Genomic DNA, 23,883 nt, shown 5'->3' with positions numbered 1-23,883 from the left:
TAGATCCTTAGCACAGTTCCTAGAAGTTCCTGGATCATTGTAGAAATTAAATAAATATCTATGGAATGAATAAATTCATCTAAAAAGGACAAGCAGTCAATTCATTACAATGACTAGAAAATACGAGGACCATACTTGTTCCCTTACCTGTCCCCAACTCCCAATTTTAGGTTTATTATTTGCATTGTTAAAAACAAAAAACAAAAAACAAAAGCAAAAACAAAAAAAACCACACAAGTGTGCAAACTCAGATCTCAATACCTCAGAGAAGGTTCCAATTTTTAACATAGTGTATTCTATAGGTATGTGATTATCAGAATATATATCTAGGCTGCATAAAACCAGGTACATCCATGTCAAATCTTACCTATGGACTCCAGTAACACTCTCCTCTACTATGCCCTTGATTTTCTTGAACATATTAGGATACTTCTTATAAATCCAGTGAGTAAGATCCCCTCCATCGTCCAATATCTGCAAAAATAAGCATCAATAATACCATTTATTTTACCAAAGGCTCAGGGTTTCCAGGTTGCTCTGGGTCTTTTATCCCAATTTCTAACTGCCAATTTACAGATATTTCAAATTTCCCATATGGTTATGGGAAGTTACTTAAAGCCAATACAATGACCAGTCATTATACTGAAGTAAAGTATGAGGGGTGAAAAGCCAAACTGTAATTCTCAGAGCCAAATGACCTTCCCACATAGCCTATCTACTATATCAAAACACACAGCAACAAATGAGGATTTTTCTTCTGAACTAATAGCTTAAGTGGCTATCTAGACAACTAGTTCTTGAATACACTGTGGATAATCAGAATGCCTGACCTTGAAATTAGCATATTTCTAACCAGTTATATTCAGGACTTCAAATATATTCAGTCAAGGCTTAGTTTAAATGAAGCCAGATAATTAGTCTCCCTTCCAGAACAATGGGTTATAAAACTGTATGTGTTAATCCTTCACTTCTCCCAAAGCATAGGCACTCTCCCACCCAAAATATCAGGCAGCACTGAAGGGTTTTGCCTAGCGAAACCTCACACTCTCTATAAACCAAATTAAAAATAACTAGGGAACTGTGCAGCATGTAGGTGTGCAAGCTTGCCTCTGAACAGCTCATCACTATTTCAGGTTGGGATTAAAGATAAACACAATGCTGTGCCCACTGGAGCTTTCATCAGCGGAGGAAAGTTTTTGAATTATAAATAAGCTAAAGAAAGACCAGTTTGGAACACTCTTAGGCACTAGGCTGTGGCACTTCAGCCCTTCACCTAGCTGTCAGAAATGCTTAGCAGGACTTTCCAAATGATGATCCCTGGGAAGTCCCCACAGAACTGAGTTGCTCCCTTTTGGCACGCACCCTCTCATCAAATATCAACTCTACTACAAGTTGCCAAAATGCCATCCTGGACCCCTGCATACACAAAATCCCCCACCTCGTGTCTGCCACTTTATCTCTTTTTTGCTTCTACTCTTGCTCATGACCTCTTTTCTCTGACTCAACTGAAGTTTATTTGAGAGCGGGGATCCAAGGCAAGACTCATTAAAACACATTGGATCCATTCTATAAGTTAATGCTCCCTTTTCTCTCAGTAGGAACCCTCAGAACAGATGCCCCGAGAAATGAAAAGGCTTCTCAGAGTTTCTCTCTCCCTTTCTGCATGTATGGAACCCCTCCTAGAGTTCTCCCTTGCAGCCTCTGATCCCTAGTCACATAAAAAAGTCAGAGATGAAAAATACTGAGCAATTGGAAACTCGGGTCTTAAGTCCCACTATTCTTGTCTGCTTTTCTCTTTTAACAGAGGTATCTAATACAGGCAGGTAATTGCTATCCCTAATATTTATTTAATGAATGTAACCCATAATTCTCACCACCATGTTATTCTATTACAGAAATTCTTGCCACCAGGGAATCTTCCTGAGGCTGGAAAGCAAGTAAACGTATTAGATCTTGACAGGATCCCAAGAGGAATGGGCTCTATTTTCTGAGGTGACAATGGTTTTTATCCTTGTCTTATTTTCTTCATCAGCTGTTCCAGCAGTTTGTGCTGGCCCTATAGTCTGTAAATGCTCTCTGGTTGCAATCCCATGTCCTTCCCATGTTCTCGACTCTAAAATTGATGTTCTATTCCCCACAGAAACCCCCTGGCCCATCTCCTTTAGGTCTTGTCAGTCATACTTCTTCCAGTCACTGTTAAACTCTGTGGGAATGAGCTGACTCATCTCACAGCTGACTCCTCCCTCCCTTTCAGGGTATTAACCCAGCTTCCTCGAAACAGCATGTGGTGCGATGTAACCTGCATCACAGAATCCAGAAAGAGGTTGCTTCCCTCTTTGTGTACCAAGTGAGGCCTACTCTGCAATTTTTAGCCACAAGCAATAGCTGGACTGGAGCTTCAAGGGCCCTTTTTTCAGTTGATTCCCTAGTTTATCGTCTCCTTCATATGCAAAATGTTTGTGAAAAAGGAGTGCTTCATACTTTGTGCAGCTTTTTGCTTCTCTGTGACTCTAAGCTGCTATCGGCCTTGGAGAACTTGGTCTTTTCAAAAATGAACCGAAATTAAATGAAGCAAAATAAAAAACCCCAAAACTTTTTGCTTAGGCATCTTTCTTAAAGTGGAAAATAAAGAGTAGAAAATTTGAACTTGGAACTCCTCATATTTACTATAAATTTAGCCTGTGATTCTAGAGAAAAGCCAAGTACCACAGGAGCTATATGTGTATGTGTGTTTGTGTGTGCATTTTCATTATTGTTGTTGGAGGGAGGAGGTGGGTAGGGGATGGTAACTCATTAACATGGAACCAACCATGTGTGAACCCTGAGCAGTATTTTAATGCTGCTGATGAATATAAACGTTTCTCAAGATCAGCACCAACAATTTTGGCACGCACCCTCTCATCAAATATCAACTCTACTACAAGTTGCCAAAATGCCATCCTGGAGCACTTTGAGGCTAAGTTCAATATTCTTAGGGTACCCTAAACATAAGCATCCAGTTCTGCTGGAAGCCGAGATAAAATAGAAAAGGAAGCATTTTCCTTCCTTCCTGTTGGGATACCCTCTCCCTGGCCATAGCCCCCCCACTCTGTCCCCACCAAATTCCTCTAGAATTGTGCTAGCAGAAATCTAACCCACCATGTTTGGCTGCCAGCCCTCCACATTCACACATCTATCAATGCACCACCAAAAGTCATCTTCTGACTCTCCTTTCCAGGCAAAGACAGGGAATCCTAAGAAAAGAGAACAAAGAGAAATTGTTAAAGCCTGAAAGAAGGGCTGCCCCTAAATTTTGACAAGATCCTGGCTTTCCTCAATCCCCATTCTCTCATTCTGCTCTACTCCCTTGGACTGACTTTCCTCACTGCTTAACACTGTCTTTAGCTCCTTCATGTACTTCTTTGTCTTTGGTGGTCATTTTGCTCTTGATACAACAAAAAAGACAAACAAAAGGAACAAGAATAAGATGGATGCTACAAGTAAGATCAAAGGGAAAAAAAGAAAAAAACAGAAATGAGTACGTCTTGATCCAGTCAAACTGAAAGTCTCACCATTTCTCAACTATACTCTGATCTTTCTTATGTCTACCCTTTGGTCATCCTACCTTCTTCATCCGGAGAAGACCTATGCTATTCTCCATCAGTTAAAATGTTGTCATATGGGATGCCTGTGTGGCTCAGTTGGTTGAGCGGCTGCCTTCAGCTCAGGTCATGATCCCAGCATCCTGGGATCGAGTCCCACATCAGGCTCCTTGCTCAGCAGGGAGCCTGCTTCTCCCTCTGCCTCTGCCTGCCATTCTGTCTGCTTGTGCTTGCTCTCTCTCCCTCTCTCTCTGACAAATAAATAAATAAAATCTTTAAAAAAAAAAAAAAAAGCTGTTTTAAAAAAAAAAATGTTATCATAGCCCAGTTAAGTTTTGTGTTCCTAATGGAGCCTAACTGCAAGTGATTTTTCATGGAATCTGAACTTTTATAAGTGCACTTGCTTGTGCACTAAATGCAGATTTGTGATCTGTCATGGCATTTATCATTTATGTCCTTATATTACCATTATTTATATATTGTGTCTTTTTTTTAAAAAAGATTATTTATTTATTTATTTGACACCCGGAGATCACAAGTAGGCGGAGAGGCAAGCAGAGAGAGAGGAGGAAGCAGGTTCCCCGCTGAGCAGAGAGCCTGATACAGGGCTTGATCCCAGGACCCTGGGATCATGACTTGAGCCAAAGGCAGAGGCTTTAACCCACTGAGCTACCCAGGCATCCCTATATACTATGTCTTTTCTCCTCAATCACAATATAAGATCCTTAGGGCAAAGACGTGGTCTCATTTGTTCTTATAGCTCTTAAGAGTAGGCCATTAAACATTTGTTGGGGAAAAAGAAGAATGTATATGAACAATTCATTGGGCTATATATTTAATACTTGTGCCCTTTTACATACATATTTTATATATTAATAAAAATTTTATAATGAATATAAATGAAATACTAAAGTGCTATCAAAAGGAGAGACATGCATATACCACAGAGCTTTCCCAGCATTTTGTAAGAGCTCTGAAGCAATAAGCATTTGGTACCCTGATCTGTGCTGTGCTGCCACAGAGGGAAGACAAGAAACTGGCAAAGTCCAAATCTCTCTTTATTTTGTCCTTCCTGTGTCAGTAGCCATTGTGATCAAATATTAATCTGCCAGGTCAAGTCCTTTTTACTGCTAGAGCAGAAACACCAAACATTAAATCGGGGCGAACTGCTGAAAAACCAGCAGGACCACAAAACTACATCTGGAGCACTTTATTTTCTAATCCATATTACTTTAGACAATAAGTAGTGTTCACTGGTGGTCTAAGATTAGCAATCAAGGCAAAGCATTAACTAATAAAATAATACTAGACATAAGAAGGTATTTGCCGGGCGCCTGGGTGGCTCAGTGGGTTAAGCCGCTGCCTTGGCTCAGGTCATGATCTCAGGGTCCTGGGATTGAGGCCCGCATCAGGCTCTCTGCTCAGCAGGGAGCCTGCTTCCTCCTCTCTCTCTGCCTGCCTCTCTGCCTGCTTGTGATCTCTCTCTGTCAAATAAATAAATAAAATCTTTAAAAAAAAAAAAAAAAAAGAAGGTATTTGCCAACTGTAAAACAGAGTTACCTACCTCATATTTAACAAGAGAAGCACAGAAGGAGAGCAAACTCACAAGAATAGGGATCCATTTCCCCCAAGACAGATCCTTAAATATCACTCTCTTAAAGATTTATATTGAATACATGGAACTTTTCAGAGACTTACTTTAGCCGAAGACACAGAAGACAAGCAAAAGATCTTACCACTTTCTGCTAGAGCAGCAGCCACTTCATTGAGAGTGGAATAGATGTTGCAGGCTGCCCATCGGCACTGTGCCCCTAGGGCACCCAGAGTTTCCATAAGCACCTGTATTAAACAGAAAGCAGGTGATAAACAAAGCTAGCCAAACATTTGGTCAAGGAAATTAAGTTTCTGACAATAAGAAAGTGTATTGGGGGACACCTAGGTAGTTCAGTTGGTTAAGTGTCTGCCTTTGCCTCAGGTCGTGGTCTCAGGGTCCTGGGATTGAGCCCCATATCCGGCTCCCTGCTCAGCAGGAAGACTGCTTCTCTCTCTCCCTGCTGCTTTCCCTGCTTGTGTTCTCTCTCTCTCTCTCTCTCTCTCTGACAAATAAATAAATAAATAAAATCTGGAAAAAAAAAAAAAAAAAAAGAACCAGGCTCCTTGGAGAAATGGCTGATTCCAGAGTTAGGGCAAAGAATGTACAAAATGAGCTTAGATAATCATATACCAGAAGCAAGTAAATACTTAAAGAACGAGAGGATATGTCAAAAGACAAAAAAGTCACAGAAGCAAGATGAAAGGGGTTCCTGCGGGACAAGTTTGGAACAATTTGAGCATCATGATAAACAGTGATAGTAATGGGTTATAATCCATTAAATAAAATAGGAAACAAGATTCATACAAATAAAAGTAAGTAAATAAATGAAAAAATTGAAAGTTTGATGAAATTGGGATATTTACATAGTTTCATATTACTACCTCATGAAATACCTTTTAATCACAAAGGGGGAAAATAACTTCTACAGTGAAAAATCTAGCAGACACTACCTCAAGCAAAGGATCAAAATGAACAACAACCTTTTGACAAATGATATATCAAGTCTAGATCAATGTGTCACCTGATAAGATTCAATGAAAAAAATGCAGTATCACTTCCTAACAAAAACTCATGGCCTGAATTTAATAATAAAGACGCATCAGGAAAAGCAGAACTGAGCACATTCTACAGAATAATTCATTTGCAATTTTCTAAAGTATCAAGGTCATGAAAGTCAGAGAAAGACCTATGAACTACTCCAAACTAAAGGAGACTAAAAGGGATGACAATTAATGAGATACATGAGGTCTGAGGATTAGATGGTAATATAAGTCAATGTTAATTTCCTGATTTTGAATAGCTGTACTGGTTGAATTAGAGAATGTCCTTGTTTGTAGAAAGTATGCACTGAAGTATTTGTGGGTGAAGGAACATCAGATTGGCAACTTGCTCTCAAAAGTCTGAGAAAAAAGTGATGCACACTATACTTGCAACTTATCTATAAATCCATGTTAATTTCAAATTTAAAAATATTTTATTACTTTAATTTTAACTTTTATTGTTTTTAAAAATTTTATTTATTTGAAAGAGACAGAGAATACAGGGGCAGGGGTGGGGAGATAAGGAGAGAGCAGGAGGCTCCCCACTGAGCAGGGAGCCCAACTTGGGATCATGACCTGACCCAAAGACAGATGCTTAACAGACTGAGCCACCCAGGCTCCCCTTAAGAATTTTTTTTTTTTTAAGATTTTACTTATTTATTTGACAGAGAGAGAGAAAAATAGAGAGATCACAAGTAGGCAGAGAATCAGGCAGAGAGAGAGGGGGAAGCAGGCTCCCTGCTGAGCAGAGAGCCTGATGTGGGGCTTGATTCCAGGACCCTGAGATCGTGACCTGAGCTAAAAGCAGAGGCTTGACCCACTGAGCCACCCAGGCACCCCAAGAAAATATTATTTTAAATTATTTTTTAAAAATTATTTTAAAAATGGGGCGCCTAGGTGGCTCAGTGGGTTAAAGCCTCTGCGTTCAGCTCAGGTCATGGTCTCAGGGTCCTGGGATCAAGCCCTGCATTGGGTTCCCTGCTCAGCAGGAGCCTGCTTCCCCCAACCTCTCTCTACCTGTCTCTCTTCCTACTTGTAATCTCTGTCGAATAAATAAATTAAATTTAAAAAAAAAAGAAAAAAATTATTAAAAAAAACTTACTCCACTGATCTGATCCTTAGTTGTTTGTTTGTTTTTTTAACATTTTTATTTATTTGGCAGAGAGCAGGAGAGAGAGTGAGCGAAAGCATAAGCAGGGGGAGCAGCAGAGGGAGAGGGAGAAGCAGACTCCCTGCTGAGCAGGGAGCCCAACACAGGGCTCAATCCCAATGACCTGAGCCAAAGGCAGATGCTTAACCGACTGAGACCCCCAGGGACCCCTAGAACCTGACTGACTTTTACTTCATTATATAAGATAGAGGCAGGATTCTTTTAAAGAAGGTAGTATACCATCTACTGCTTTTTTTTTTTTAAGAAGTTATTTATTTATTTATTTATTTAAGATTGTATTTTTTAAATAAAGATTTTATTTATTTATTTAAATAAAGATTTTATTTATTTATTTATTTATTTATAACCCCGAAGTTATTTATTTTTTAATTTGTTTATTTAAGAGAGAGAGAGAGAGAAATATGAAGGGTGAGAGAGACCCAGCGAGACAGAACATGAGCAGGGGGAGGGGCAGAGGGACAAGCAGACTCCCCACTGAGCAGGAAGCCCAACACAGGGCTTGATTCCAGGACCCTGAGATCATGACCTTGAGCCCAAGTCAGAAGCTTAACTGACTGAGCCACCCAGGTGCTTCCGGACCTACTGCTTTGATTACTATTTTAACAAGAATAAAGCTTTGGTTAAAAAACTTGTTTTAAAATTTCCTGACGGTAGTTAACTCTGAGTACTAGTACTTTTCATGTTGTCAAACTTCTATTTTCTAATATTTCTACACTAAATAAAAATTCTAATTATGTTCTAATTTAAAAAAATCTTGCAAACAACTCCACTAATTTAGGCGAACCCCGTAAAGTAATTTGTCCAAGGTCACATAGTAAGTTAATAGCAGAAATACCCGTATGTCTTAATTTCCAGTCCATACGATCTTTCTTTCTTTCTTTCTTTTTTTTTTTTTAAGATTTTATTTATTTATTTGACAGGCAGAGATCACAAGTAGGCAGAGAGGCAGGTGGGGCGTGGGGTGGGGGGACGCAGGGAAGCAGGCTCCCCGCTGAGCAGACAGCCCAATGCGGGGCTTGGGCTCCATTCCCTGGACACCAAGACCATGACCTGAGCCAAAGGCAGAGGCTTTAACCCACTGAGCCACTCAGACGCCCCTCCTTACTACCTTTCAACATTTGATACCATATTTTTTCCCGCTCATTTTATTTTTCACCATAAAGAATTTCTGAATTCGTATAGCTAGGATTCTCAAATTTGTCAAACAAAAGAAGAATACTGATACTCACCTACAGAGCAATATAAATTAACTAGAAAAGAAAAATAACTGGGGCCAAGAATATAAGAACGGTTCAAAGAATTCTAAATCATGGGGTGCCTGGGTGGCTCAGTGGGTTAAAGCCTCTACCTTCGGCTCATGTCATGATCCCAGGGTTCTGGGATCGAGCCCCACGTTGGGCTCTGTGCTCAGCAGGGAGCCTGCTTCCTCCCCTCTCTCTCTCTGCCTGCCTCTCTGCCTACTTGTGATTTCTCTCTCTGTAAAATAAATAAAATCTTTAAAAAAAAAAAAAAGAATTCTAAATCAAGACTGCTGGCTGTTAGGGCTCAAGCAGAAGTGAATGCAGGTAGAAGTGGAAGGAGGAGAGAGCTTAGAAGCTGGTTTAACCCGACTTTCAATCATTACTATTTAGAGAGAATAGCAAAGAAATCTGGTTATTAGAAGGAACTATGGAAACACGCCTAAAAAATATAAATAGATCCAAGTCCATTAGAAACATGGATGGGAAACCATTAACTATGATAGTTACTTCTGGAACATGGTATTATAGGAGATTGCCTTTCATGCTAATGACTGTGGTAATGACTGAGTATTATAAAATGAATATGAACTACTTTTGTAATCAGAAAAAGAAAGTCGAGATTAAAAACAAAGCAAAATTCCTTTGTAATTATTTTTTAAAGAAAAAAGAAAAAATATGGGGAGGGAAAAATAAAATAATATTAAAAATTGGTAAATTAATTTTGATTACTCCATTCAAGAGAAAATAAAAGGGAACCCTGAAAGGTGGTAATGTTTGGTGAGCCAGGGGGTAAAAAAGAAACTAGATATAATTTAGCAACATGAGACAGTACAGAGCACTTACTATTTTAAGCCGCCACACTTAAGTCTCATGTCCCTGACTGGGGAAGCCCAAAAAAGATTCCAAGAGAGTTTCTGCCTTGATTCATTAGTCTGTGGCTCCAAAAAGAGACAGCTTTTCAATTTATTACATTAATTTTGGGCAGTCAAGGTATTTTTTTCCCGGAGAGAACATGTAATCCAGAAAGTCTCATGGTAAAGATGTTCACAGTTGCTGTCTGGGTCTTAAGGACTCTCTGCTGTACTTAATCAGGAATGTGGCCAGATAAATAAGTGTTATGCTTCAGGAGACAATCTTCTGAAAGTTGATCTAACCATACAGTTGACCTGAGTCTTATAAATCATACAAAAGATTTCAGATGAATTCTTGACACATCAATTTCCTGTACTGGTCTCATTATGGTTGGCAATTCAATATCTCTTACATCTTTGATGAGGGCTCTGAATCAGTGGTTCTCAACAGAGGAGCGCTGGAAAATTGTGGGGGCATTTCTGATTGTTACAATAATTGGGAGGGGAATGCTCTTGGCATTTAGTGATCAGGACCAAAGGTTTTGATATTTTGAAAGTACAGAGACAGTCTCTTACAACAAAACCAACAAAAACCACACCACATTTAGTAGTTTTCAAATGTTCTCACATGTGTAGAAAACCTATTTATAATTATCTAAGTTTAGAACCTTATTCCACGTCACATGTTAACAAAAAATGTTTTGTAGTTTCAATACAAAATAATAATAACTTTTCCAGGAATGCAACAAGTGTGTAAATTAAGAGAAAACACACACTTTTTGTTGTTGTTTAGAAATTTTAAAAATTATTTACAGTTTATTATGATTCAGAAAATCACATAATTTGGCAATGCCAATCTGACACTCTAGAACCAGTAACCAGTAAGCAGTAACCAGTATCCCCATCTACATCTGTGGCATTCTCATCTAAATAATGTTATAAGGAAGTACAAATATCCAAGTATTTCACTATGCTTGTGCCCAAGCATTTACCTACCAAAAACACATTTTTTTATTATAAATTACTTTTCTTTTATTCCTCCTTCAAATTTCAGTTAAGATTTTATATCAATTTTTAAAAATATGTACTGAGGTATGTTTTATTTGAATTTTATTCTAAGATAATACGGGGCATTGCAAAAATATTTTTAATATTTTTATAAGAAGGAGACACTGAATCTGATAGGGGTGAGACTCACTGGTCTAAATGAATCATGATAACCCCAGTCCTCTCAGCAGGACTGGTGGGCCATAGGCATGTGACCCAGTTCAATGACACATGATCGAATATCTTGCTCTTGGGGAAGAGGAAGAAACGATCCTTATTCTTCATGTTAATTTGTGATGGCTCAAAGAGCTGTAATCATCTTGCTATGAACCTGAGGATGAAATAAGTGACAAGGCAGCTCCAAGAAAATCAGACAGATGAAACTGGAGCCCTGAGATCCCACATCTAAAGTCCACCTTACCTCTGGACTTCTAGCTATGGAATATAATAAATTCCTTTATGTATGAGCCAGGTTGAATCAGGTTTTCTCTCACTTGCAGCTAAAAGCAACCAAAGAGAGCTGCCTCATAGAAATGACACTGGAGGGATGCCTGGGTGGCTCAGTGGGTTAAGCCTCTGCCTTTGGCTCAGGTCATGACCCCAGGGTCCTGGGATCGAGCCCCACATCGGGTCTCTGCTGAGCTGGGAGCTGCTCCACACCCCACCCCCCGCCTCTCTGCCTACTTGTAATCTCTCTGTTAAATAAATAAATAAGATCTTTAAAAGAAAGAAAGAAAGAAATGACACTGGAAGGGAAGATAAGGGGAAAGCAGTGCAGCACAGAGAAAGCATAAACTTGGGACTCATATATTGAAGTTCAAGTCCAAATTCTATGATTTACTAGCTATATAACCTTGGACAAAGTACTTAAAACACTCTGAGCCCTAGCTTCCTCATTTGTAAAATAGAAACAGGAATACTTGCTTTACCTGGCCATTTTGAGGATTAATAAACTAATACTTATTAAGTTCTTAACCCGCTGCTTGGCATGCTGCAATCACTCAACAGCTGGTGGCTATTATTAACTATTATTATGTGGAGAAGGAAAAAGGACTCACAGCAGTCTGAGCAGTGATGTGTGTGCAACCCACAATTTTGGCTCCAGCCAAAGGTTTTTCTCCTTGAGCTCTCTTCCTCAAAGCCATCAGTGCAGGCATTTCTGAAAAGGCACAAAACATACACAGCACTATTAGAGAGGAGGGAATGAGACAGAAAGAATAAACAGAAGAACTTATTCTCTTAAGAGAAGATTCTTCCCCTGATCAGGTTCTTTGTTAGATTGGGCTTCTCAAGGGATCAAGACATTGAACCTGATTCTTCATTCTAAGAGGCTTGCAGAGAGGCAAATGCTCCAGAGTTCGGATGCTCTATATCCCAGTCCTCCTCATCTACTCTCTTTCCCTTTTCCTGGTATAGGAGGAGCTCCTTGTAGACCCACCAGAGTTGACTCCCTCCCCACAGTGTTTCCTAAGTTCAGATTTCTTTTGTAGTAAGTATTCTGTAAAACCACACTTAAATTTCACAAGCGACTAGACCCCAGGACATAAAAACGGATTAACATGGACAAAAAGACCTAGGCAACTTGAGAAGGAAAAAGTGCTGGCTTTCTTTACCTTGTTCGGCAATTTCAATTTCTCTTCGTCCAAACTCTGCCTGTTTGATGTTCTTGACACAGAAGTCACTGCTTCCCTTCGAGTTCTTTTGCTGCTTATCCCTAGGAGAGGTCTCATCATCAGAGCTGTCTGTATAGGAAGCCGCTGAAATGACAGAATAAAAAACCCTCAGGGAGACGAACAGCTTCCTCTAAAATACCAAACCATGGAGTGAACTGAGGCTTCCCGGGTCATCCACCACCACACAGGTGTACACCTTGATGGCAGACACCTAACCTGGCAGTCAGGAGCTGCCTCAACCACCTCTTGTGGAAAGTGCTAGCCACAGGTCAGAAAGAGGAAGCCAGAGGGCGCCTGCGTGGCTCAGTTGGTTGAGTGACTGCCTTCAGCTCAGGTCATGATCCTGGACTTCCAGGATCGAGTCCTGCATCAGGCTCCCAGCTCCTTGGGGAGTCTACTTCTCCCTCCGACCTTCTCCTCTCTCATGCTCTCTCTCACTCATTCTCTCTCAAATAAATAAATAAAATCTTTAAAAAAAAAAAAAAAGGACGCCAGAGAGGTTGCCAAAGACATTCCCCCATTCCCCCTAGCATTAACTTGGAATCTGGGGCTAATGATCTTCAGAACGTGAGAGCTCCCTGAATATGCAAAAAGAAAGAGGTTACACCACAATAGCAATAGATTGAAGTTCTTAGTGCAAGATCATGGTCATTAACCTATGGGATTCTTGGATCCAAGCTACCCTTCTCTGTTTGCTGCTTAGATGCCTGTTTTAATTTGTGTTTTAGCACAATAACTGAACAGATAAGACCTAGAGATCCCATGGGAAAGTAATTAAGAACTGCACAAAAAGTGTTTGTCTGACATAACAGAGCCTTCTTTTGAAGACTGGCTCTGATGAGGCTGAACTATGCCTGCAGACCCAATTAGATATTGACAACGAAGTATTCAGTGTGCTCTCCCTTCTTGCCGGCCTCAGTGGGCCCGGCAGTAGGCATTTTAGGTACCCAAAGAAGCGCATAAATCCTCCTTTGGTATACTAAAATGTCCTGATGATTAATCCATTTAGCAATACACGCTAGAAGGTGGAAGGTCTCAGACTTGTGATGGTGGCTAACAGGCAACTGCTGCTTCTCACATATTTAGCTGAGGTCTTTTCAGTCTTCATACGATTCTGTAGTTGCTAATCATTTGCTAGATGTTTTAATTTCCTTCCATGATTTATATTTAAGTTTTGGAGGATAGTTTCTTCCTAAGTGGTCCTCAAGGTTTGTTGTGGGTTTTTTTTTGTTTTGTTTTGTTTTTAAATTGTTAAAAAAAAATTTTTTTTAAATTTTTTGAGGGGCCAGGGAGGTTGGGGGATATAAAGGCACTACATATCTCTCAATGGGATAAGAAGTACTTCCATCACATTTGGTGGGGGGAAAGCTGTAAACACTCAGATCTCCTAAGGTCTATGGTGCTCTGATCTACTTACATCCGGAGAATTAAGGCATTTCTGGGATTTCTTAGCAAAGGATCTATATCTGGGAGAGCTGTAAAAGGCAAGTCTGACCTTGCCCAGTTAATCGGGCATGGCACTACAAAATGTTTGGGCAGCAGGGGCCTGAGTGTCTCTCCTGGAGCTGGAAAACTGCCCTAGAGCAAAGTCCTAACACGAGGCAACAAGAATGAACACGGGCACCAAGGGAGGTGAAGGAATTAGTAAATCCCCAAAAGGACTTTTGTTCTTGAAAGGAATTAATCTGTATAAAGAGTCTGTGGTTCTCCCTCCTAGGGTGAGCAAGAGTTCAAAGTACCTTTGGCAACAGAGCCCAGAAACAGCTTCCTGGGCAGTCATCTGTTTCACTAATCAATACTCAGAAATAGCTTATATGCTGGAGGCTTAGGGGAACCATGCTTCTGCCACCTGAGGGAAGAAAGATAATGGCCATCCCTAATCTTGACCATAATTTATAGCATAACTGCTTTTGAAGAAAATGTTTACATTCAGAATATCCTGAAATTTCAAATCGTTTTCTAGAGGCATAATGATTTCTATGTTCTCCAAAGGCCATTTATATAGTGGGTATGTGTTCTGGAGTCAGACAGACTTTGAAGTCTCAGTCTCTGTTTCTGGGTATAGGAAAGGTGTTCCAGAACCTGATTAATAGGATTATTAATTCCTTCACGAATCCAGTCATTCACACATTCAGTTGTTCATTCAACAAATTTTTATTTTGTGTCTACTGTATACCAGGCAGAGTCTAAGTACTGAATACAGAGAGCAAATATGGATTGTCTTTATCTTCATGGAGTTTTCAGTCTAATAAGTAAGTCAGACATGAAATAATTACAAAATTAATTGGAGATTTTCTTTTCCTATGGTTGTAATATGTGCTACGAAGCTGACTATAAAATAAGACGACGTAACTTTCAGAGTCAAGTTGTTGAGAAGATTAAATAAGATAATGTAGGTATAGAGCTTAGTGCAATGCTTGGTATAAAGTAATTAAGCACTCAATAAATGACACCTGATATTATTGTTGGCTTTTGCAAATATTTTTAATTTAATACCAGTTATAATATTTTTAAAGTTTCTTACTCAGGGTCAGGATTTTGAATGGGAAAGAAATGACATGCATACAATATTATTTAGCAGTTTCTTTTTCTTCTACCTCCATCATCTACTAACCTAACCAAGCAGCAGGTGGCTGGCTGGCAGGGAGGAAAAAGGTTGAAACTGGAGTCCTAGCTCTACCCAGAACAGCATTCCTTTCCCATGCCTCTCCAGCTTCTAAGGATGAGTCAGGGTAAAAAAAAAACAAAAAACAAAAAAACACACACACACACAAACAACAAAAACAACCCCCCAAATTTCCTCTTTGAAAAAGCACTCCAATTTTGGCTTCAGTTGTTTTTTTTCTCTCAAGAAGAAATTATTATACCACCTCCCTACTCTAAAAAAAACCTCCCCAAATACAGTATTTTTTTTTTTGTAGTAGTCAACTGGTTATAGTTAGCTCAATGTTTTTATTTGAGCCACAAGAGATTTGTTTTCAAAGAGTCCTTTGTGCAGACCTGTTATCAGGTGAGAAACAAAAGTATCAGTTGTCTAGATTGTACTAATATGTGAATGCAAAATGGCTGATAGACCCAAACCAAGAGAGGGTATTTCTGCAAACACAGTGGAAAGATTATTCATGAACTAGCATGATATTTGCTTTTTGAACCCATACTTATTTCTGTCACTATATTTAAAGTAGCACATTCATGAAACTATCTGAGATAGCATCAAAGGTTTTATCCTAAGAAAATTTAGAGAAACCCAACACGTATATAATATATACACATGCTTGCATAGTTTCTAAGATGTTTACAGCCGTCACACTCTGAAGCCCAGAGCCATAATTCAATTAAAAATGAACAACTGATAATCAAGGCGATAACCAACTGAAGTACAGCGTGAGCTCTAGCTTTACCTCTAATTGGTTGTGACCAATTTTCAGTTTATCCAACTGTAAAATTGGGAGTTGACGGATCTCTCTCCCATGCTCTTTCTTTCCCCTAACTATCTCCACCACAAAAATCTCATGAATAAATGAGAGTACAAAAAGGGTTCAATTTCTAGGCAGAAAAGTAATATAAAGTACAATATAACTTCACATGGGGTGTTCTCTTGTTTCATGATAACCCAGAATCAAAATATAACTCTTGAATCACTAATCTGTAATCTATCCCATAGAACATGCAAACATATGTTCTATGGCTCAAGCCTGATGAAGCCTTACCTCCTAGCAGCTGTGATATTAAGGGTTACTGCTAGGAGAAGAAGTAGTCAGACTCCCAGATCAATTAGTCCTATTAGACTGTTTTAAGTCAGACAATTCCTCTTGGGCCCAATCTATTCATTTGGCAATGGAAATAACAGTAGGGACGTGGGTCAATGTACAGCAGATTTCACTGATGAATAACACTCTAGAAATATGTGAAAAGCTATGTTAGCAACCAAAATACAAACAAACAAAACTTTGTTATTTGGAAAAATCTGAAAATAATTTTTTAAGTTTTATAAGAACCAATTATGAATGAAGGGACTTCAGTCTTCCTTTCTTATCTTTAACCAATTAACTCACTGCAAAGGCAGCTTTTTTAGAAATATATCACTGAGAATGATTTGACTTTGAAAAAGTCTCTTCTGCTCACTTGTTTTTATGAGGTTCTATACTTTAGGAAAGAGTTTTCAGAAGTTTGTTTCTTATAAAGAATTTCAGGAACAATCCAGAAATTTTAGGAATTAATGTAGCTCTTTTCAACCTGGGTTCCACTAGAATTAAGCCTTAATGCCCTGAAGCATCCGTAAAATATGGATTATTAAATTAAATTATTAAATTAATTAAATTAAATTCTCTCCTATCCATCTGAAAGGGTGCTAGTCATGAACCATCCTTCGGAGAACTGAGAAAACAATGTCTCCAGTTCTTTTCTGTGTTCTGTGATTCTGATGAGGAGCCCTGCTTGAGAAAGATTGATACAGGCTTCTAAATGAAAGCATAGCAAAACTTAGCACCAGGATCTTTAGGCAGAGAGAACAGGCCACAGACTACCCAAACCTCCAAATAACTTCAGCAAAACAAACATTCTGGGTAGGGAGGTACCTTTTTTTGAAAGGTCATAAACCTTCTTCTAGCTGTTCACATACAGAGTATATCAGAGATCTCAACAAAAATGAAGTAAAGGGGCGCCTGGGTGGCTCAGTGGGCTAAAGCCTCTGCCTTCGGCTCAGGTCATGATCCCAGAGTCCTGGGATTGGGCTCTCTGCTCGGCGGGGAGCCTGTTTCCTCCTCTCTCTCTCTGCCTGCCTTTCTGCCTACTTGTAATCTCTGCCTGTCAAATAAATAAATAAAATCTTTAAAAAAAAAAAAAAGAATATGAAGTAAAGGGCTGGACACCTTTCACCAATATTTAGTTATCAAGCACCTCTTATGTATCAAGCATTTCTGAAGGTTGGTAATAGAAAAGTACAAAACAGCCAAATCTCTGTTCTCATGGATCTCTTATTCAAGTAAGGGGAGAAACAATAATAAATTAGTAAAATACATAGTATGTTGTATGATAATAAGTGCTATGGAGAAAAATAAAGGAGGAAACTTTGATAGGGAATGTTGGGTGGGGTATTTGTACAATTTTGAGAACCAGGATAGGCCTCAATGAGAATGTAATCTTTAGTTAAGAACTGAATCAGGTAGGATGCCCAGCTAGGCTATCTCAGAGCATCGCAGGCAAAGGAAATAGCAAATGCAAAGACCTTAACTCAGGAGAGTGCCTGGCATGTTTTGAAATAACAAAACAGCAGTAAGGAGCCTAATATGGCTGGAGTGAAACGTCTAGCTGGAAGAGGAGGGAAGTCTGGGAAGGGAGCAATGCAATTAGAAATGTAATGGGATAGGGAGACAAACCATAAAGACTCAATATCAAAAAACAGACTGAGGGTTGCTGGGGGGAGGGGGGACGGGAGAGGGTAGTGGGGATATGGACATTGGGGAGGGTATGTGCTATGATGAGTGCTGTGAAATGTGTAAACCTGGCGATTCACAGACCTGTACCCCTGGGGATAAAAATACATTATATGTTTATTAAAAAAAAAAAAAGTAATGGGATGATATAGGGCTGTTTAGGCCACTGTTAAGAACTTTAGTCTTTACTCTGAGTGAAACTCGGAAGCATTAGAGGGTTTGGAGGGGAGAACTGATATGACCTGACTTATTTCAAGAGAATGAATCTGGCTGTAGTGCAGTGAATAAAAAGGGGCAAGCTTGGAACTTAGGAGCTCAGTTTTTAAAACATCCAAGTGAAAGGACTGAGCAGGTAATTGAATATATGGATCTAGTGTGTAGGGGAGAGATCTGAGGCAGAGATGAAAGCTGAGGCTCAAACGTCAATACATAATATTTAAAATTATGAGGCTACATTGGGGCGCCTGGGTGGCTCTGTGGGTTAAAGCCTCTGCCTTCAGCTCAGGTCATGATCCCAGGGTCCTGGGATCGAGCCCCACATCGGGCTCTCTGCTCAGCAGGGAACCTGCTTCCTCCCCTCTCTCTGCCTGCCTCTCTGCCTACTTGTGATCTCTGTCTGTCAAATAGATAAATAAAAATCTTAAAAAAAAAAAAAATTATGAGGCTACATGAACTCATGTAGGGGGAATATACACAGAGAGGAGATCCAAGAATCAGTCTTGAGGCTCTCCAATGCTACTACTTTCTATAGTCACTTAAATGATAATGTATGCTGAAAATGGGTTCCAAGTTTTTATTGACATGCATTTGCATATCTTCCTGTATTTAGAAAGCTATAAGTCAATTCCATATTCCTGGCTTTTCATTTGATCGATATAGGGCATTTTCTGTCTCACCTCATGTTAACTTCTCATTGTGAACATTGTGAACTTCTCATTGTAACTCTCGCTTATGAACACCACAGGCAGAAAGAGTTTTTCAAGACCACACAAACACATCACACATGGATCAAAGCCTAGAAAGTAGGTCTCTACTAACTCCCATTCCAGGCCCTGCCCATTGTTCATGTGAAAAAACAAAAACAAAAACAAAGTGAGGTAATGGAGTTTATGAAATAGCTTCAAAAGAAGCAAACATCTGGGCACCTGGGTGGCTCAGCTGGTTAAGCATCTGGCTGTTGATTTCGGCTCAGGTCATGATCTTGGGGTCAGAGGGATTGGGTTCTGTGCTCAGCGGGGAGTCTGCCTGAGATTCTCTTCCTCTCCCTCTGCCCCTCACTCACCCCCCACTCTCTTTCTCTCTCTCTAAAATAAATAAATAAATCTTAAAAAAAAAAAGGAGCAAACATCATCTTTCATTTTAAAAGCACTGAGTTTATGGAAATAGCACTTCCTATAAATTATTTCAGACTGTAAATGGGATATTACAGCCAAAGACATATTTTTAAAAGGACACTTAATCTTTAATTTATCCAGATGAGGATAACCAGGACAGTGGGATGTAAAATCATTAAATTTATTTCTATGTAAAATCATTAAATTCCAGGGATTATATGAGCTGATAGCTCTCATAACTAGATAAAGCAAGAATCACCCTATCATCTAGAATGCTCCCAAAGAAACCAGATGGCCATTTGTCAGGGACACCAACAAGGTAATTCTAGCATGCAGTGGGAAGCTGAGTAATTGATCTTAAGTTATTTTCTATTTCCAGAATGGTTTGACTCCATGCTCTTGAACTTGATATTCTTTTTTTTTTTTTTTAAGATTTTATTTATTTGACAGAGAGAGATCACAAGTAGGCAGAGAGGTAGGCAGAAAGCAGGCTCCCTGCTCAGCAGAAAGCCCAAGGCGGGACTCGATCCCACGTTCCTGAGATCATGACCTGAGCCGAAGGCAGAGGCTTAACCCACTGAGCCACCCAGGCGCCCTGAACTTAATATTCTTAAATGGATATAGAAGGTTGACAATTTTTGACTATAAAAATGGCAACTTCGTGTAGTTCAACCTAAAGAGTCCAAGTTTTCCAGGGTCAATACCACTTACCAATGAACTGTAGCAGGCAAATATGTGTTCACTTAGAAACCAAGGGCATCAGTCATACTTTCTTGTTAAATAAATATTTTATAAGTGCCCTCCGTACATGTAAGGGTTCATTAGGAAGGCAGGAAGATCTACTGTGCAGGGAGAAGACTGAGCTGGCCTTAAAACTTAGTATAGTTACTGTTTGTATCAATCTTTATATAGTATGTATAAACTCACAGTCTAAAATGTTACACATCATTTTACAATGCCCATTTTCTCAATTATTATGGTTTCCAGAGTTATTTCAACTGGTTCATGAATGCTCAACTCTGGTTATTTTAGCAGAGTAAGATAGGTACACAATTTTTACACATATCTTTACACAGAAATCTATAGGGATTTACATCATTCTGTTTTGGGGGTAAGGAAGAGTAAAAAGAGAAATATAACAAGTATAAATAATAATTCACCCAACCTAAAAGTTACAGCTTCCCAAACAAGCTTTCTACAACTTTATATAACAGATACTACTTTCCTATTTGTGTGAAGAACAAACAAAATTTTAGGTCACGATGAAAAATTTCTGAAGATGATTACTATTTATAATGTAAAGAGACAACTAGGGCAAACATTCAGCTTCCTATGATATTCCAACATAAGAGCAAAATAAAATAGCCCCATATGATCAGATACATAGCAGGCATTGCTGCACAAATGGTCAATGTCTTTAAGGGTTCTGTGTGGTAACAGTTCATCTGGCATTAAATGATAGCTTCAGAGCCCATATATTTGAATTAATGCCACTGCAAAGGAAGGAAGGAGTGGCTTAGAAGAGAAAGCAAAGGGATCTCTAGAACTAGGACCCACTTGAATGTTTCCATTGTTTCTTGGTGCAATTAAGCCTTCCCCATTAATTTGCAAGTTCTGAAAGGAGGGATGGGGAATTCCTCTTTTATTTTCAAAGAATGGAAAACAACACAAGTCTTTATACATGCTGTTCAATGAAGGTCATCAATAAGTTACATATGCCCACCCTCTGAAGAAATTAGAAATCAGGTTTGTTGATCACTCTCTTCTGCCTTTACTGGAAGAAGGTATCTCTATTCAGTTCCTCTTTGAATCCTTAAGGAATCTAAAGATTCCATCTAGAATTTTGGTCTAAATTTTGATTGAGAATCAAAGTGTCTACTTCATAGCACAGGTTGGATGGTACTTAAACGGACAGGAGGGTCCACTGATCACACTTAATTAGCCTCCACACGTGGGTCCACAGCCGCTCAGTACCCACCTGAGCTGTAGCTGTCAGTAGATGACTGAGAAATGGAACGAGACAGAGAGCGACGTCCAATTTTGGTGGGACGTTTGTTGAATTCTTGCTTCTGGTCAGCAAATTGGATCTGCTAAGAAAAAGAATGCTAGTTATATAAAGGAAAACAACCTTCATTTTGAGATAGCAGTTGAAGGCTTGCATTATAGGATCTTACCTTCCTTTGCAGTTGATCTGATTGTACCAACCCATACTGGGAATGTTAAGACTTTTTGGAGAGAATCATTTTTTAAAAAATTCTTTACCCATTATATTTCTATCAAATTTAAATCTTTAACCAACTCTGGCTATATAACTTTTACAAAAGAATTGCAACAAAAAGTGAGAATGGGTTGTTCTGGTTAAAATAAATTTTTAGAAAGCTGAGTCATATTCCTTTCTATAGTTTTGCTGAAAATTAAAGCTGGAAAGAATCTTTGAGCCTATTTATCCTAATATTCACATATCTAGACAAGAAAACTGCAAGGTACAGAAAGATAAAGTGACTTGTCTACAGATTTTTAAATTTTCAGGAAATGGGATGGTATAATGAAAAAAAAGATAGGCTTTCCACTCAGAACTTCCTGAAACTGCATTCAAATCCTGACAATGCCACTCATTAGCTATGTGATGTTGGTCAAGGTGCTTCTGTGATCCTTTCTCATAAATACAGCAAAGACAAAAGTATTTATCTCACAAGTTTTAGAGAGGTTTAAGTGAAACAATACATGTAAACTGTAAAACATTGCAATAGATTGAGTAAATCCATCCCCGACTCCCGCTCCTACAATTCACTGTTCTTATAGTAAACATTTATTTATTATTTTAAATGTTTGGTATCATAAAATACCTAAAAAATCACAAGACTATCTGTTAACTATAACATAACAGATGTAAAAGGAGTAGATAGAGGACTGGACTGACTATGTATAGACAGCAATATTCTGGAGGCTGCATTTTAGACCAATATCTGACAATTTTCTTATAATTTTATCTCTTTCTCCTACTGTTTGGAGGTTCCAGAACTTTACGAAGCAAAACTCATATAATTTATTCAACAAACGACGTTTTTCTTTCTCCCTAATTGAATGTCTATATAATTGCTTCAGCAATTCTGGATCCAAGGGAGCATGGAGACAGGAAGGATCAAAGATCTGACAACTACCTTTCATGTCAAAAAGATGGTTCCTTGGTGGGCAGAACACAGACACAGCCTAGCAGAATGAAAGCAACTGACGGCTCTGATTCCTGCAGTTAGAGGAAACTAGTGAGTCATTTGAATACTGAGAAGAGGAGACTCATACCAAACTGCATTAGCTTAGCACGCCTTTTAGGGGAATTCATAGCATTTTCATAGCTGTAACAACAAATGAAGCCTGTGTTAGTACTTTAGAGTTTGCAAATTGTTTTCAGTAATAGGAAAATTCATTGGCTCAGAAGCTCTTTGCAAAGTGAAAAATTGGCAAAATTGACTATTTTGCTAAAGTAGCAATTTATTTCAAAAAGATACAGTGCTCTTTCTGTGCATTCCCACGGGATATACATGAACTTCCAGGTACTTCTCCTAGCCCAGCATTCTCACACTGAATATGAGTATCTACCTGTATCCTCCATAAAGACAGAGCCATGCATCTTATTTACCCTTCTATCCTCAGGCACAAATGCCTGACACACGGTAGGCAATCACATGCTCAAACAATGAATCTGGGGCGCCTGGGTGGCTCAGTGGGTTAAGCCTCTGCCTTCGGCTCAGGTCATGATCTCACGGTCCTGGGATCAAGCCCCACACTGGGCTCTCTGCTCAGCGGGGAGCCTGCTTCCCCCTCTTTCTCTGCCTGCCTCTCTGCCTACTTGTGATCTCTCTCTCTCTCTCTGTCAAATAAATAAATAAAATCTTTAAAACAAACAAACAAACAATGAATCAGAAGTAGCCTATTCTAGCTTCACTATCTGTACTTGGTTGAATATTAAGGAAATATGGTAAGCAGAACCCAAATCTAAAGTTAAAAGTATTCTGGGGGAAAAAAAAAAAAAAAAAGCTAGGCAGGGGAAAGTGGGTGAGAAGACGGGGAGGAGGGACAGCAGTCAAGCTGAAAACTCTGGCTTTCATTTCATCACCCTTGTTCAAGACAATTATTATTATTTTTTTAAGAAGCCCGTCTAGGAAAAGGAGTAGTAATTGACTTCCAAAGGCCAGGATGAGTCACTAACTTCAGTAGTACCTACTTTGGAAAAAAAAAAAAAGTAACAGATAAACCCTGCCTCAGATATGCTTCCCCCCAACCCACACACCACTAGAGGGGGCCAGCCACAATGCCTCTCTACATGTGTAGGATCAGGAGTGGGTGGGTGCACATCACTTTACCCAACCACGCTAACCCGTGGAGCTATCTGGCTGCTCATCTTAATCCAGTTTCCCTAAACTGAGCTCTCTTTTCTCCAGTCTTCTCCATTACAGTAATTCTTCCCACCAGGTCTTTTGGCACTAAAGAAGACTATGCTATGCTAGCTTTCACCACTTGAAAACATAGGGTTGTAAGTCTTATTTACTCATTACATGCTGACCTCAAATTTAAGATAGAGGAGTATTAGGAGACTCACCACTTACATAGAATTAGTTATATATACTTTTCCCAAGAAATAAATGTTAATCGTTTACTGACCACCAGAACACATGGCTTAAGTAGGTCACCTCTGTTGCCCAATTCTCAATTCTCCTTAAATGTCATTACATTCTTCAACCCATAATACAGTCATCTCCCCCCGCCCAGGCAAAGTACTCTGGTACATTCCACCCCTATCTTTTCCACCTTGTGTGAAATCAGAGTCCTTTAAGTTAACCCTCTTTTACCATTTCAGAGAGAACTGCCTAATTCCAATAGGCAAGGGAGGGAAAGAAAGTGTTAGGAGAGGGGCAGCT

At 39.2% G+C, this 23,883-nt stretch overlaps 1 protein-coding gene across 7 annotated transcripts in view; it reads right to left on the bottom strand.

Annotated features, from left to right (window-relative positions):
• The window catches only part of AHCYL2 (adenosylhomocysteinase like 2), a 167,625-nt gene that overhangs the window by 23,738 nt on the left and 120,004 nt on the right, over positions 1-23,883 (bottom strand). For 4 of the 7 annotated variants that reach the window (XM_044246544.1, XM_044246548.1, XM_044246547.1 and 1 more), the window contains 6 exons: positions 20,946-21,057; positions 12,139-12,282; positions 11,584-11,684; positions 5,318-5,420; positions 3,139-3,233; positions 368-474 (listed from right to left, as the gene is read on the bottom strand). In XM_044246544.1, the coding sequence (XP_044102479.1) occupies positions 368-474; positions 3,139-3,233; positions 5,318-5,420; positions 11,584-11,684; positions 12,139-12,282; positions 20,946-21,057 (662 nt within the window). The remainder of the gene's footprint in view (positions 1-367; positions 475-3,138; positions 3,234-5,317; positions 5,421-11,583; positions 11,685-12,138; positions 12,283-20,945; positions 21,058-23,883) is intronic. The other 3 variants (XM_044246545.1, XM_044246550.1, XM_044246549.1) reach the window with 1 other exon arrangement.

The sequence above is a fragment of the Neovison vison genome, chromosome 4 (genome assembly GCF_020171115.1).
Source record: "Neovison vison isolate M4711 chromosome 4, ASM_NN_V1, whole genome shotgun sequence".
Lineage (NCBI taxonomy): Eukaryota > Metazoa > Chordata > Mammalia > Carnivora > Mustelidae > Neogale > Neogale vison.
This window is presented reverse-complemented; position numbering and strand designations above follow the sequence as displayed.